Below are 14,978 nucleotides of genomic sequence, written 5' to 3'. Positions count from 1 at the left end.
AAACATATCTTTAATGCGACGTGATAGAATTAGCAAACTTACAAGGCTATTGACGCATGAAGAGGACATGAGATGATAATGACGTATTATGAAAGAGACGAAGATTTATAGCATCCAACTTGGAGCCATGGACAAAATTTTGATATTTGGATCAACGAGTGGAAAACGTGCCAAAGTTCAATGCAAGCAAATATCATATGAACTTAATATAAAATATTTGTTCTAGTTGAAAATGTGTAAACGAAAACCATCTTTTACTTGCATAGCAAGTGGATGGATATAATCAAACCATTTTTCTCTCCTATCATTGCTATTGTTGGCGAGCATGTATCCTCTATAGTGCATCGCACAGGCCATCCATATGAATGGCGAGATGCACTGCACATTGTGGTACATCACATATTGTAGAGGAGCCGATTTCATTGTTATTCTATAGAAAGAAGTGGATAATAACTATCAAGAAGGCAATTAGTGACAGGAAATTAATCAACTATAAGATATCAACACTACCATAACGTAAGACTCATCATTTCATCCATCCATGCCATGTCCTTGGATGATACATCTCACTACGAACCTCGATATTCATTTGTACCATATGCCAAAACACAAATCCAAACCTATAATCATGCATACAGAACCAAAATCCAAGAAGTCGATAACTTGATTAGGTCAAGCCTTATTTGCCTTCTTACTAAACTGATGATAATCCAATACCAAGAGATAAGAATAAGAAAGACTGTTATTTCTGTTTTAAGCGTAGCAACCCAAAAATCTTTTCTTTTTCGGGTGAATAAAAAAAAAAATCAAAGAAATATTTTTTGAAAGAACAAAAAATTAAAAAAAATATTTTATTTCAGATTTTAGAGTAACCATTATAAATTTCAAAATCCTACGTATCTCAACAGAATTATCTATTCCCATCTTGGATTAAATTTAAACACCTGCAAAATGCCAAAAGAAAAAGCATAAGAAGGTATCTCCTCCACTCCGTGGCAGTGATTATTCTCCCCTTCCCCCACCGTCCCCTTTTATTCTCCTCCTATTCTCTCTCTTCCTTTATTCGCTCCGCTCTATTCTTCCCTCTCCTCATTCTCAGATCTTATCCTTCCCCTTCGAACGAAGAAACTCCAAAGAATAAATCCATAAACAACTCCTCTCTCTCGCTCTACTTTTTTCGCTCCGCTCTATTTATCCCTCGGATCACTCTCTGAACTTATCCTTTTCCCGTCGAGCGAAGAAACCCCAAAAAATAAATCCATAAACAACTCCTCTCTCTCTCTCCCTCTCTATCCAGCTTCGAGGTCTCCGGCCGCCATGGCAGATGCTGCCGACCTCCAAGACTGGGAATTGCTCAGCTCCCAGTCCTCCGAGGATCCCAAGGCCTTCGAGGGCTTAGATGGCGAAGGCGACTCCTATGGCGGTGCCATCGAGTTGGATTACTTCTCCCTCGACTCCGAGAATCGCCGTATCGAGAAGGCGTCCTTGGAGGAGGAGAGCGAAGAAGGTGGCGTTGATTCGGATAACCCTACTCGGGTCGATCCCGGTTCTGACTCCAGGGACATGGGGAGGTCGAGAGGAGAGGTGGAATTTACAGGAAGTGGATTTCCGGTGAAGAATTTTGGTGGTTTTTGGTCCGATGGGTCGTCTGATTACCCGAGTTCGCCGGCTGATAGGGAAAGAGGGGAACCTGGTAATAAAGGGGATTCAGTAACGGAAGACTCTAGGGACATGGGGAGGTCGAGAGGAGAGGTGGAATGTACAGGAAGTGGGTTTCCGGTGAAGAATTCCAGTGGTTTTTGGTCCGATGGGTCGTCGGATTACCGGAGTTCGCCGGCTGATAGCGAAAGGGGGGAACCTGGTAATAAAGGGGATTCCGTAACGGAAGTCGGTGTTGAAGGAATCGAGGCTGGGCATCAGGAACCTAGCGATGATGAGGGTGGAAAAAGTTTGGATTTTGGAGGAAGTGGGGGAAGTGAGGGAATCGAGACAGGGCATGAGGAGCATGGGGTGGAGGAATCTGGTGAATTGGCGAAGATGGGAGATGGCTTGGGTTCCTCGGAGGGTGTGTCTAACAGCGAAGGAAAGAAGAAAATATTGGCTTGGTGGAAGATGCCACTGGATTTCATTAAATTTTATGTTTGTAAGATGAGGCCGGTTTGGTCCATCTCCATAGCTGCTGCGATTATGGCTTTTGTTATGCTGGGAAGGAAATTGTACAAAATGAAACACAAGAGCCGCACCATTCAGCTTAAGATTGCCCTTGACGACAAGGTGAGGTTGTCTTTGGTCTTGGTATTGAACGTATATTGTCTCGATTTATACAGTTCTTAGACCAAAGAAAGTAGAAATGTTACATTGTGATTTGACTACTTTGATGATGTCTGTTACAAATTTAATGGTAAAGTAGTTGTGGATTTATGAGTAGGTTGAACTGACTGTCAAAACAAGCATGATATAATTTAGTCATAGCAAAGGTATATAATGGGAAAAAAAACCCTAGCTATAAGTTATTGAATAAGCTTCATATCTTTGTGAATCTTGATTAAAAATATCTTTTTGTTTGTTGTGGATAATGCATGCTTTCAATTTACAGCACTTCGGTTTCTTGAATTTGATATAATTTGAGGTTATGGTGAAACAAAAATTTTGTAGTTGTGATTAATATAGAGAGAACTTTTTTCTTAATATTGAGTGGAAAGTGATGCAATATAACATATATCCAAATGTTGAGATTACTGAATATGGTAATCATGCACTGCATGGGAATATGGTGGGCTTACTTGCTTCAGGGAGTTGAGTGGGTGGAGGCACATGTGCATGCACATGTCTTCCAAACTCTTTATGCAAAGGTGATTTGTCCTATTGCCAATAATACAAGAAAAGCATTCCTGTTTTCCTCATGGTGTTGTCCAAAAGCATGACCAAAGTGGAATTGTCTTGTCTTAGCCTTTCACGGAATTCATCTTATAACAAAATTGAGTTCTTTTTTAATTAGAAATTCATATGTTGCAAGGAGAGATTAGCATTTAGATTCTCACAAGAGCAGGTTAGAAGGGAAATTCATATGAAAGTGATAAAGTTAATTAAGGGAAGCACCTAAAGGAAAGTATTATATGTCTAATGAGAACTTTGAGGGAGAGAACTAGGCCTTACTATCTCTAAGATTAAGGTGGGGTAAAAAGGACGGTGGTGATTTTTTTCACCCACATTAAAAGAACTGAATTGGAGAGAGAGGGATGCTGGGGATGTAAGTTAATAGATGCAGCAATATGGTGTAGGATGAGCATATCCTGTTTTGATTGCTTCATAACCTTAAATCAACCTAAATCAAGTCAAGCCTGAATTAAAGTTTAACCTTGCATTCCCCTCCAAGCCTTAATCATGAATCAGTAATCGAAGAAAAACCCATTAGTATATACTATTAGTATATACTATCAAACATAATATCATGTTATGATCTGTAATATTTTAAAGCTATTAATTAAAGTCATGCCATCCCAGCGCAACTGGGCTGGTGAGTGCACAGATCCACTTGCAGTCGAATACCACAGCAGAGGCAATATTGAGGGCTGCTGCTTTGTTGCAGTACTTGCAGGGCAAGTGCAGTAGACTCATACAAACAACACAGGTCTTTATAGCATTAGTAGCAGCGATAAAGTTTGGTTGCTAGGCCTCTAGTGCAAGCACGTGGCAAGCAACCATCCTGGACCTAGTGCCCAAATTTGGAGCATGTCTTACTCACTACAAACCAAAACCCAACAACCTCTTCTAGCACTATCAGTAGTTGGAATTCAAGGTTCCACTTTGCTTTAAGCTCTCTGGCAATGACCTCCAGAGGTGGTCACATCCCCAAGAATTTCCTACCTGGTAAAATTTCTGGGGCTGCTGTAGAACGTAGCTCTGCATCCTCAAACATGACCAACTTGGTGAGATGTGCCTGGAGCTGCTCGATGTTAGCTGATGTGAGCACATGAGTCTCCTATCGATGCAGGGGTCTGTCCCTTGCAACTGCTGTCCACGACCTCCTCCAGCATCTTTTACACCCCCAGGCCTCTCAATGCCTGGTGGAGGTTATGTATCATCTTTTGCTTGGATACCGGGCTTGCATCAGGCTGCCTGCCCATTCACCAGATCCTCACCCCCACACAGCCCTTGCACATGCTCACTCTCCATACTAGTCACTGTTTCACTATGCCAGCTTCTTGACTGGTTGTCATTGGTGCTGTTTTCTATCCTATCCATTACTAGCATTAGTGCATGCTTAGTATATGTTTAATTCTTGCATCTATTGGGGTGGTTTTCAGCAAAACATTAAAATGCTACTAATGAATTATGAGAAAGTAGTTTCTGTCAGTTCAGGTCAATGTCTCCCCCATGATATTTAGTGAATCATTCCTTTGAATGTAAAATGAGGAGTGAACTATTAAACATATATCTTATTTGTCAGCTGTACTATCTTATTGACATCAGCTTGTTGTGGTGCAAAATTTCTTGGCAGGTTCATGAAAATTTCATGCATATGCGGTGGACTGATTTTTTTTTTTTTTGTTTTGTCATGACTTGATAGTCATTATTAATCAATATGATTTAGTGGATCTTGCCTTATATCAAGATATAATTTTCTATGCTTTTTGTTGAAGTCAAGCTGTTCCTTTTTATTTAAAGAGCATGTCTGGATTTCAGTACTACTTCTCAGTGTTCCTTTGAGCCCATCAAACTCTTGCCATCTTTATTGTTCTGACTGTTGTATATTGCCTACATCACAGGAGGCAGTTAAAATTTAGAGTGCAGTTCCTTGATATTTGTAATTCCTGCAACATGCTTATTTAAACAGTTAACTCCTGCATTTCTTAGTTCTTTTGCATCAGTTTCAGGTCCAGACTAATCTTCCTCTTGGACATCTGCTGCTACATGATTTTCTGCATTCTTGGTTGCTACTGCTTAACCAATTCGTCAACTGTTAATTAGTTCCATATTGATCTTCTACAGATAAAGCATAGCTTTTCTGAAGTTATGATCAAGAAGGAATGATGTTGACTAATGAGCAAGTTATTATAAATCTAACATGAAAATGATCCCTTCTATTTCTTTGAAGTTCCCATGAATGGATCTCTACATATATGGTTTCAAATCACTTGATACATAAAACTCTTAATAAAAGACCTATCCTTCTTCTGGCATGGTTAAGCATTTTGTTTCCTGAATATCATTTTTCTCTGTTGTGTATTAAATTAAGCAGAAGGTGTCCCAGTTAAAGCTCCGTGCTGCACGCCTCAATGAAGCATTCACGGTGGTGAGACGTGTGCCCGTCATCAGAAGAGTTCCAGCAGGTGGTGTCACTGCATGGCCCGTGGTGAATTTGAGATGATCTCATCTCGTAATACCATCTAGGTGGGGGCTGAAAGTGGCTGGTGGACAGTACTTCTCTGCCCCTTCCCTCTTGCTATGCATCTCCAGGACAGGAATATGGTTAGCTCTCCATATTTGGTTGAGTACTGCAGTGAACTAGAACCACATTATTTTATGGTTTTCTTAGTCTAGAAAGTATGTAGATGCCTCATAATTCCAAAGTCACCCATAAATAACATTGTTAAACATCATTTTGGATTCCCAATTTTATGATTTCAGACACTGAAACAGCAAAAGGGTTCAGTTAGTTCAGCTTTGATTGAGTATCAAATTTCATCCAAGATTAATAAAGAGTGAGGGATGCAGCAGTCTCAGTGAACATTAACAGGGCATGCCATGTCATCCATCCATCTGCACAGATCTCAAAGTGATTGACATTCTATTAAGTCAGCTTACATCCTTAACACGTGGTCCTTTGTTCGGCTGCCATTCGAGTTGCTGCTAGCATGCTTCTTGTATGTCCTGTGAGGTGAATGTCACGAAGCACAGGATTGCACGTCTATTTTATGACCTGGTTCTTTCTTTGCCTTTCTCTTTAGGGTTGTGTTCTTAAAATGTTGCAGCTTAGCAACTTACAGGAAGCAATCAAGTCTGCTATGACATGACATGATGGATGCTATCATAAGTATCATGTATACGCTTGTTTTGTGGAACATTACATCCTTTGGACTAAAAAAAGTTTGAACAATCTTTATTTATTGCACATTATCCCCTTTCTAAAAAAAACCTCTACCTGAATATGCAAGAAAACTCCCTTGAATCCCTTGCCTTCGAAATTTGTGTTCTGATGCAGATTGCATGATTTTTTTATTGTAGTAAATGCCAATAAAAATCTTTTCAGGATGCTGGGGAAACAATTTCAGGTTGCAATCCTTCCTTGGAAGCACAAGAACAAAATCTTTTTGAGTATCAAAGAACAATATGATATCAAGCTTTTTGCATAGCTATCAAGTTGCCATATTCCTCCTACTTTGAGGGTCATCACATAAGTGGAGTCATATATAAGCAATCAGCTTGTGTAAATCATTGATAGCATAATTCTAGGTGGCACTTCCCTTTTCTAGCATGGATAACCACGAACATCAACCAGTGGAAGCTAAATTTTGAGTATAAAAAATATAAGAATCAAATAGCTTTTGGACTTTCATAATATTTTATATGCTATGTACGTAGAGTGAGAAGTAAACAAATGAACTCACAATGGCTCTTTGCTGGCAGATTTGGCAAGAGTGGGATATGAGGTTTTCTGTTCAAAAGAAAGCATCTACTAGTACAATTCTCTGAAGAACACTCCAAACCTTAAGTTGGAAAATTTGTGCTCAGTTAAAACAGCAGTCACAAAATCTTGGGTGGCACTATCCATATTGGTGTCTAATAGCTTGCAGTGGTTCTTGCTGATTGGTAACTTGCACCCAATTCTAGCTGTTTCGGTCCTTTTGTATATACTCCCAATCTGTAAATATTCCCACGTCTGCACTTACTCTGATTTCCAATTACTAAATTTGGGGAGAGTGTCTCACTTCCTCTATTATTCCTCAAAGAATAGAAAAAAGTAAACAAATGAATTCTTCACCAAAAAGAAAAAGCCATTAGTAAATTCTTAGAATGGAAGTGTAATAGTATTCTATTCTCATGTATTATTTTGTTAGGTAGATTATAGGATTATAAGGTTTTTGCCATGATAACCATTAAAATATCCTATCAATGTGCCCCCAAATTATACTTTCAGGTGGACTAAATTCTGGGTAAACCCTCTAAGGATGTCCTACATGGTGGGTTTTGGTACATGGTTACCAAGGAGGATGCACCACAAAGGCTCTTCCTTGCCCTCCTAGGCTAGCCACCCCACTGCCATTGGCTGCCAACTGGTTTTCGGTACTACAAATCCAGCAACCCTAACCCTAATATCTGAACAGGCGCCATCGTCGGTGATTCTGATCAAAATGAAGCCTTTTCAGATGATCAGACGGACTACAGTCACTCAGAGCTGGCTAAAAATATAAATTCTCCTCTTGTTGGTACTCTCGCTTCCTTGGTTGGAACCTAGGGTAGTAAATAATAGCTAGGAAAAAGATGTTGCACTCTTTGCATGGATGAGTGCACTACGTTAACACTACCAGAGTTTATGGGCTTGCTTATAAATTTAAATCTAAAGCTTCTTTGACTGAAGTGTAACTTGCAATGTTCTTTGGAATTCATAAAGAAATGGATCTGAGATTTATGTTATGTCACTCATACTATTTTGTTATTTGTTAAGCATCCAAGTTTCCCATTCTTAGTTAAACTGCAAATCCCCTCCAAATAGTGAGTTATCCCTGTTCATTCATTGCCACCCATATATAGTTATCCCAGAGTTAGCTGCCTTAATTAGACCATTTTCTCTCCTGATTACATGCTGTTTAGATTTCTCTGGCTTAGAGGACAATAGCCCTTCACATGCAAATAACTGACTTACAACCCTGTCACCTCTTCCCTTTTGCTTTAAACTAATGAAGGGAACATTAGGACAGACTATTGCAATTTGATGCGAAAAATGGGATTGGAGAAGACTCTGGTTCTCGGCATTTTTGTCGGCTTTGCAGCAGTTGGTGTTTCAGGCTACCATGACTACCGGGATGCTCTTTCAAAGTCCCTCATTTTCTTTGAGGGCCAACGCTCAGGAAAGCTTCCACCAGGACAGAACTTAAAGTGGAGGACCGACTCCGGGCTCACCGATGGATTGACAGAGAACGTAGGTTTTGTTCATATCATCTGAACTAACAAACTTTATAGTATTCTGTAAGGTTTCTTCAGTTGGTTTAAGATTTCCATAATTTGATTAGTAATTTCATGAGGCTTCAAATAGCCTAAATAATTTGCATGGCTTCTTTCTTTTTTTTTTTTTGAAAAAAAGAAAAAAAGAATGCCAATGGGCCTTTGATCAGCCAGTTAGCACCTCACTCACCAGTTGGATGACTTGGTAAGATAATTGATCACACTAACAAATCCAAATGATTCTACCAAAAAAAACAAATCCAAATGATTAATTTAAATGCCTTTCTCTGCACCCCTCAAAAAAATCAGCCATCTAAATTTGGGAACAGTTGTTAATGTTCAACCATCCAATAGCACTTCGCTAAATGCTTATATCACGAAATGAAAGTGTAAAAATAGAGTTATTGCATAACCAAGGAGGATAAGATCAGAAGTAGGTAATTTAAAATGCCAGAAAAATAATATAGAGTTACCTTGTTTGGGAGAATCTTATTATATGCAACAAGTTGATGGCACTGTGCTTCTTGTTAGCCCATAATTAAAAAGGTATTGATAGTATGCTTGGTATGAATTCCAAATCAAATCTTCAAACACGCAAACTGATAACAGAATCCATGACTGCCACATCGGAGCACCCAAATCTAATTATCTCTTTCTCTGTCTCTTTTTCCCTAATCTTATTCACTCTTCCTTTGCTAATAGTAATGTCCTGTGTAATAATGACAGAGGTGAATTCCTGTCACCCTGCTCATGACAACAAGTGTAGATTTTTTTTTTAAGAAAAAAAATAAATTGGTGATCATTTTTGTGACGTAAATAATGAAGCATCCTTCTGACCAACAGTCTAACTCCCAATGGTTCAGGTGGATCTGACTGGTGGCTACTATGATGCTGGAGACAATGTTAAATTTGGCTTCCCCATGGCCTTCACAACCACAATGCTCGCATGGAGTGTCCTAGAATTTGGGATATGGATGCCCAGGGAACTAGATCATGCTCGAGAAGCAGTGCGCTGGGGCACTGACTACCTCCTCAAGGCCTGCAGTGCTCTTCCTGAAGCTCTTTATGTTCAGGTTTGTTATATCAAGTCCTTTTTTCTTTGTTAGACTGCTATGAAAAGTTGTCACAATGACCCATTTCAGTTTACTTGAACAAAAACTTTTCACAAATGCAGACTCTATATTACATTTAATTAGTACCATTACTTGTACCATGTTTTGTTTTCCTTTGATGACACCAAATGCTGCCAACAGAAATTGAGGTGGCCTTGCCACTGTATCTGTAAAATCCTTTCATGCCATTGTATGTATGTTTTTCTCTGATTTACAGTACCAAGCCTATGTCTGGATCGATAACAATAATATTCTGATGAGAGAACTACGGACTCATCAAATTATCTATATGGAATCCAATAGAGAACAAAAAAGAAATTTTTTCAGAGATTATGATCTGACCCGGATGCATACGATGTAAACTGAGAGCAGGTTGGTGATCCAAATGCTGACCACAAATGCTGGCAACGAGCAGAGGACATGAGCACACCTCGGTCTGTCTACAAGGTTACCCCTTCAAACCCAGGCTCTGATGTTGCAGCTGAGACAGCTGCTGCCCTCGCAGCCGCCTCCCTTGTGTTCAGGCGCGTCGATGGGAATTACTCCAAGAAGCTTCTACAGACTGCAGAGAAGGCCTTTGCTTTCGCCAACCAATACAGAGGAAACTATAGTGATTCCCTCTCTTCTGTTGTCTGCCCCTTCTATTGTTCTTACTCTGGCTACCAAGTAATGCTGCCCACTTTCATGCACTGATGTGTGCACTTTTTCAATGTAATGCACGTTAACAAGAAAAAATCACCAACTATATTGTGATCTAGGATGAACTTCTATGGGGTGCTGCATGGCTGCTCATGGCCACCCAAAACTCTTCCTATCTAAGCTATGTTCAGTCTCTTGGCATCAACTCCGACTCAGATACATTTAGCTGGGATAACAAGATTCCTGGTGCTCGCGTTCTCCTGGCTCGTGTATGCTCTTTTTCCTAGTTGTCTTTTGATATCACCTGGTTATTTCTATAGAATTCTCACTACATTCTATCAAATTACTAACATGCTTAAGTTCTTATATTTGATCGCGTTAATTGCTTTCTTTCATATGTTCTTATAAGATGGATCGAGTCATTCTAGTATGTCGGATCATGGAGGAGATGCATATAATGAATCTTGAATTTTACAGGGGTATCTTGTGGAGAAGAACGAAGCAGCCTCCGTGTTCAAAGAGCAAGCAGAGAGATTTGTGTGCAGTGTTCTACCAGACTCTTCATCTCGGAGTGTAAACTACACACCAGGAGGGCTATTGTACAAGCTGAATGGGAGCAACCTGCAGTATGTGACCTCTGCCAGTTTCTTACTATCAGTCTATGCCAAATACCTGAAGATCTCCAAACAAACCTTCAGCTGTGGTGATATGGTTGTCACCCCATCCATTTTGAGGAAAGTAGTTCAGAAACAGGTAACTGCATGCTCATGTCTTGTTTGTTTGATTTTTAATTAGTCTAAAATGATTTCAAAATTTGAGCTCATGTTGAGGCTCTCTATTTAGCTGCTAGCAAAAGCTGGACTAAGAGAACAAGGGGCATATGTATTGGTAGACTTACAGGCATCATATGACAAAACTTTTTTTATCATGCCTGTTTAATTGTGTTTGATCTATATCTGAATCAAAATTTATATGGGCTCAGAGACTCAAGTAATGCCAATGTAGGTAGGTTTATAGACATCATTTAGTGTCTAAATTCTATTCTTTGCTTCTCTTCTTCAGGTGGACTACATCTTGGGAGACAATCCAAGGGGGCTGTCATACATGGTAGGCTTTGGCAACAATTTCCCTCAGCGCATCCACCACCGAGGCTCATCGATCTCTAGCATTCTGTCCAACTCCCAAAACATTGGTTGCAACCAGGGTTTTCAGTTTTACTATGCTACCAATGCCAATCCAAATGTTTTGATAGGGGCTGTAGTTGGAGGGCCTGATCAGAATGATGAATTCTCTGATGACCGGAGCAACTATGCTCAATCGGAGCCAGCCACATACATCAATGCTCCACTTGTTGGAACTCTCTCTTACTTGGCAGCTTGCTTTAGACCTTGAAAGAAGTTGTTTATTGATGACTTCTACCGAACTATTTATAACTTTTAACTTGGCTACAAGAATGTCTCAAAGTAACTTGTTTAAATATGTATCTCCAGTCTGAAGGAGTTCGAATCCTCTGCAACCCTACCCGTTGGATATTTCCAAAGCTTGAGTAGTTGGACAATCTTTTAGACAATGCAATAGTTCAGTTTCTGATTGTTGTTCACTATATGCCAACTACAATCAGAAACTTGTTGTTCTATGCAAGTTCGGACCATGGACATGTAAACATATTTTTGTAAAAATTCGTAAGGGTAATCTTTTTAGGCAAAAAGTTATAATTCTTAAAACAAGTGTTTTTTGGCATACAACTCCTCTCTTGTTTTTTATATATTTGCAACTCATGATCTATCTCAGTACCAAGTTATCAAATGGGATCCTAATTAACTCCATTAGTAATGGTGAATTCTTTTTTGCATTTCTTCCCCTCCCTCTTCTCTTTGGGTCCTTTGAAGTTTTTAACCCACATTACTCCTCAATGCTATCATCTTCAAATTTTGATATAAAAACAATATCTCAATTCTAATAATGATGGTGGCAAGAAGCTCAAATTTGATTACAATTACATTGTGTAGCATGAATGACTAATAACTAGAATCTTTGAACGACGGAATAAGGAGTGGAACAGGAAAAATTATGATAAATATTCCATTATGGCTAATTACAAAGTTTGCTTGGGGTTGTTATTAGCAAACTTTTAGTATAAGAGAAGCCTTGGTCTACAAACATATGAAAAACAATATTATATATACATGAATTTTGAATAAAACCCATAGATTTTTTTTTTTTTTTTGGCAAAACAAAATATATTTAAGGGTACATGGACAACTTTATTCTTGGGTCTCGGTAGACCTGAGCAAGAACGTCCAGCCTACCTGACCCAATTTTTGACAGGCCTGGGCACAAATTTCACAATTGTCGAGTCGAGTCAGGCTAAGATTTTTGAGGACCCCTAGATCAAAACTGCTAATATTAATTTGTAAATAAGCAGCTGAAAAGGGAAAACCTGAAGGGTGAGATTCTAGAGAAGAGCAGATATTTTTCCACTTATTTTCCTTTAACTGAAGAGTTTTCTTTGCTATTCCTCCCTTTTCTAAATCTTTATTCCTACAAAAGAATGGGGGAAGCCAAAAAAAAAAAAAAAAAAATGTTTTCACCATCAAACTGCCACAGATACATGGAATTGATTAACAATTAATACTTGATGGATGGATGAATCCCATGACATCCCATGTATGTGGCTGATTTTAACTAAAAAGAATGTTTCATAGATGCTTTGGATTCCTCCAACATCAATAAATTAAAATGCTCTCTTTGCTCAGCATTCATCTGGGTTAAATGTACTTGAATGTTTTACATGACCAGAGTAGAAAAGAATATTTTACTGACCAATGTTTATATTAGCCTTACCATACGTGCATAGAATGTGAGGTGGGTAGGCTCAACGGCAAACCCAACCCAATGTAGATTTAACTAAATCCAAATCAAATTAAGTGTACATTAAATTAATTTTAAGTCAAGCAAACTTGCAAACAGGCAGCTTATTCAAGCAGGAACACCCCTCTACTTACCAACTAGAAGTCTGGATTCAACTCTAGGTGATGCATCCCAAAAATATGAACATGGATGATTATAGAGTGGATGGAAGATTCTTCCTTTGTTTGAAAAAAGATGGTCAAGTGAACCAAAGGAGCTAAGGTTGCAACTTTGAAATGAGAGTCTCCACTAGGGTTGAAGGACTTAGAGTTTAAATGATAGAAGTGTGTTGGTTTTAAAAATCCTATTTTGAGCAAAAACACTTAAGGAGGTAGTCAAAGAAGAGAAGTTTCACTCAATAATTGGAAGATTAGAAGAATAGGGTGCATATGTTTCCAATGCTGCCAGTATGGTGACAGAGGTCTATAAAGGATCCGAGGATGGTAACTATTCCATTAGATATATGCACACACAAATATAAATATATATAACAATATATAATAGAGATTATAGATTTCTCCATATCCCTATATGGATACTAGTATTAACATGCTCAGTTAAATTTCTTTACTTAATATAGAATAAATATTAATGATATAGTATTAATTTTTTTGATCATTATTAATATTAATTGCTTGATGTTGAAGTATATTATTTATTATAATTAGTTATAACATTGGATACGATAAATAGATAAGCATCATGTTGGGACAGCATTAATGGTAAGAGATTTTGTATGGATATTTTTGTACATAGTTTTTGGTGCACATAAAGCTGATATTAGTTAATTATATTGATTTGATAATTCTTGGATATCATTTATCTGAAAAAATAATTATAAAAAAAAATAATTTTTATTATGTTTGGTTGGTGAAAAAATTATTTCATAAAATAACACTAAAAAAAGATTATCATATTTGGTTAGAAATAAATGTATATAGAAATATGATAAATTTACAAATATATCTTTCAATATAAAATAATTTTTTAACAATAGGATAGTATTGTCATCTCCAATTAATTTTTATATAATGACTATAATCACATAGTCCTTTACATAATGTCATTTTCATCTTAATTTTTTTATAAAAGTTCTTTATTGAATGAATTTGGAAAGACATCATAATAAATTTAATGATTATATATACAGCTTTATTAGGGATATTTTGTTAAGTATAGATTATCACCACTTAGAAAGTTATCAAATATCAACCCTCTATAGTATTTGTTTTAACTTCTCTCTCCAAAAACTTAATATGGGTCCATTAAATTTTTTATCATCTCTCTCTTCCTTTTTTTTACCATCTCTCTTCCTATCATTATTAAAATTTGTGGCTGAATATTGGAGTATTTCATTTATTATAATTAGTCATAACTTTGGACATGATAAATAGATAAGCATCATCTGGGTTCAGTATTAATAATAAGAGATTTTGTATAGATATTTTGTGCATAATTTTTGATGCACATAAAGCTGATATTAATCTATAATATTATAATTGACTGCAGCCACTGAATTGTTGCCAAATCTCTAATAAGCAAACAAAGAACAATCACTCTCTTTCTCTCCATATATACATCTCTCCTTGTAGATCTCAACACCACTGCACCAAAAATATTCCTCCAATCCCATCCCACTCCCATCCACCATGGTCTTCTCCTCAAACTATCACCTACCAATTGCTCCCACTCTCGAAACCCTACTAGGGTTTCTCCTCATCCTCTCCCTCTCCTTAGCTTTCGTTGAGACCAATTTCCAACGCTTTCACTGCCTATGATCTCCTCGAGAGCTTCGATTTCCCCAGAGAAATCCTCCCACAGGGAGTACAGAGCTACATTCTAAGGAAAGATGGCACCTTTGAGGTTTATTTCAGTGGGGACTGCGAGTTCGAGTCCATTGTGAGCTATCCATTGAAGTATAATACGAAGATCACTGGCACGATGGAGTCGGGGATGCTCAAGAACTTGAATGGGTTCAGTGTGAAGATGTTATTCTTGTGGTTTCGCATCAACGAGATCATGAGGAGCGGCGATGAGCTCAACTTCTATGTTGGCCCGTTATTGGCCTCCTTCTCCTTGTCTAGCTTTGAGGAGTGCCCTCGGTGCTCCTGTGGATTCGATTGTGCCACTACCTTGGTTTTTGATACTTAG

General features: G+C 38.1%; 2 protein-coding genes and 1 pseudogene across 2 annotated transcripts; all 3 read left to right on the top strand.

The window, feature by feature from the left end:
- Positions 1 to 1,006: 1,006 nt before the first annotated feature.
- LOC105038541 (uncharacterized) lies at positions 1,007 to 5,640 on the top strand. Its single transcript, XM_010914382.4, has 2 exons — positions 1,007 to 2,274; positions 5,243 to 5,640. Exons 1-2 carry the CDS (start codon positions 1,318 to 1,320, stop codon positions 5,369 to 5,371), a joined length of 1,086 nt encoding a protein of 361 aa, XP_010912684.1. The 5' UTR covers positions 1,007 to 1,317; the 3' UTR covers positions 5,372 to 5,640.
- Positions 5,641 to 5,732: 92 nt separating this feature from the next.
- Positions 5,733 to 11,644, top strand: LOC105038540 (endoglucanase 9). Its single transcript, XM_010914380.3, has 6 exons — positions 5,733 to 8,143; positions 9,030 to 9,239; positions 9,651 to 9,944; positions 10,037 to 10,186; positions 10,395 to 10,670; positions 10,980 to 11,644. Exons 1-6 carry the CDS (start codon positions 7,937 to 7,939, stop codon positions 11,307 to 11,309), a joined length of 1,467 nt encoding a protein of 488 aa, XP_010912682.2. The 5' UTR covers positions 5,733 to 7,936; the 3' UTR covers positions 11,310 to 11,644.
- A 2,832-nt stretch (positions 11,645 to 14,476) lies between these two features.
- On the top strand, positions 14,477 to 14,978 carry LOC105038696 (uncharacterized; annotated as a pseudogene).

Source organism: Elaeis guineensis, chromosome 1 (genome assembly GCF_000442705.2).
Source record: "Elaeis guineensis isolate ETL-2024a chromosome 1, EG11, whole genome shotgun sequence".
Classification (NCBI taxonomy): domain Eukaryota; kingdom Viridiplantae; phylum Streptophyta; class Magnoliopsida; order Arecales; family Arecaceae; genus Elaeis; species Elaeis guineensis.
Note: the sequence above shows the minus strand (reverse complement) of the source record. Positions and strands in the feature narration are given on the sequence as shown.

What these genes read in the sequence shown, in the direction of transcription:
- LOC105038540 (XM_010914380.3), top strand. Translation starts at nt 7,937, where the DNA reads ATGCGAAAAATGGGATTGGAGAAGACTCTGGTTCTCGGCATTTTTGTC. An exon ending in GTTCTTACTCTGGCTACCAA is followed by an intron (nt 9,945 to 10,036) that starts GTAATGCTGCCC and finishes ATTGTGATCTAG; the next exon opens with GATGAACTTCTATGGGGTGC. An exon ending in CTCGCGTTCTCCTGGCTCGT is followed by an intron (nt 10,187 to 10,394) that starts GTATGCTCTTTT and finishes TGAATTTTACAG; the next exon opens with GGGTATCTTGTGGAGAAGAA.
- LOC105038541 (XM_010914382.4), top strand. Translation starts at nt 1,318, where the DNA reads ATGGCAGATGCTGCCGACCTCCAAGACTGGGAATTGCTCAGCTCCCAG. An exon ending in AGATTGCCCTTGACGACAAG is followed by an intron (nt 2,275 to 5,242) that starts GTGAGGTTGTCT and finishes TAAATTAAGCAG; the next exon opens with AAGGTGTCCCAGTTAAAGCT.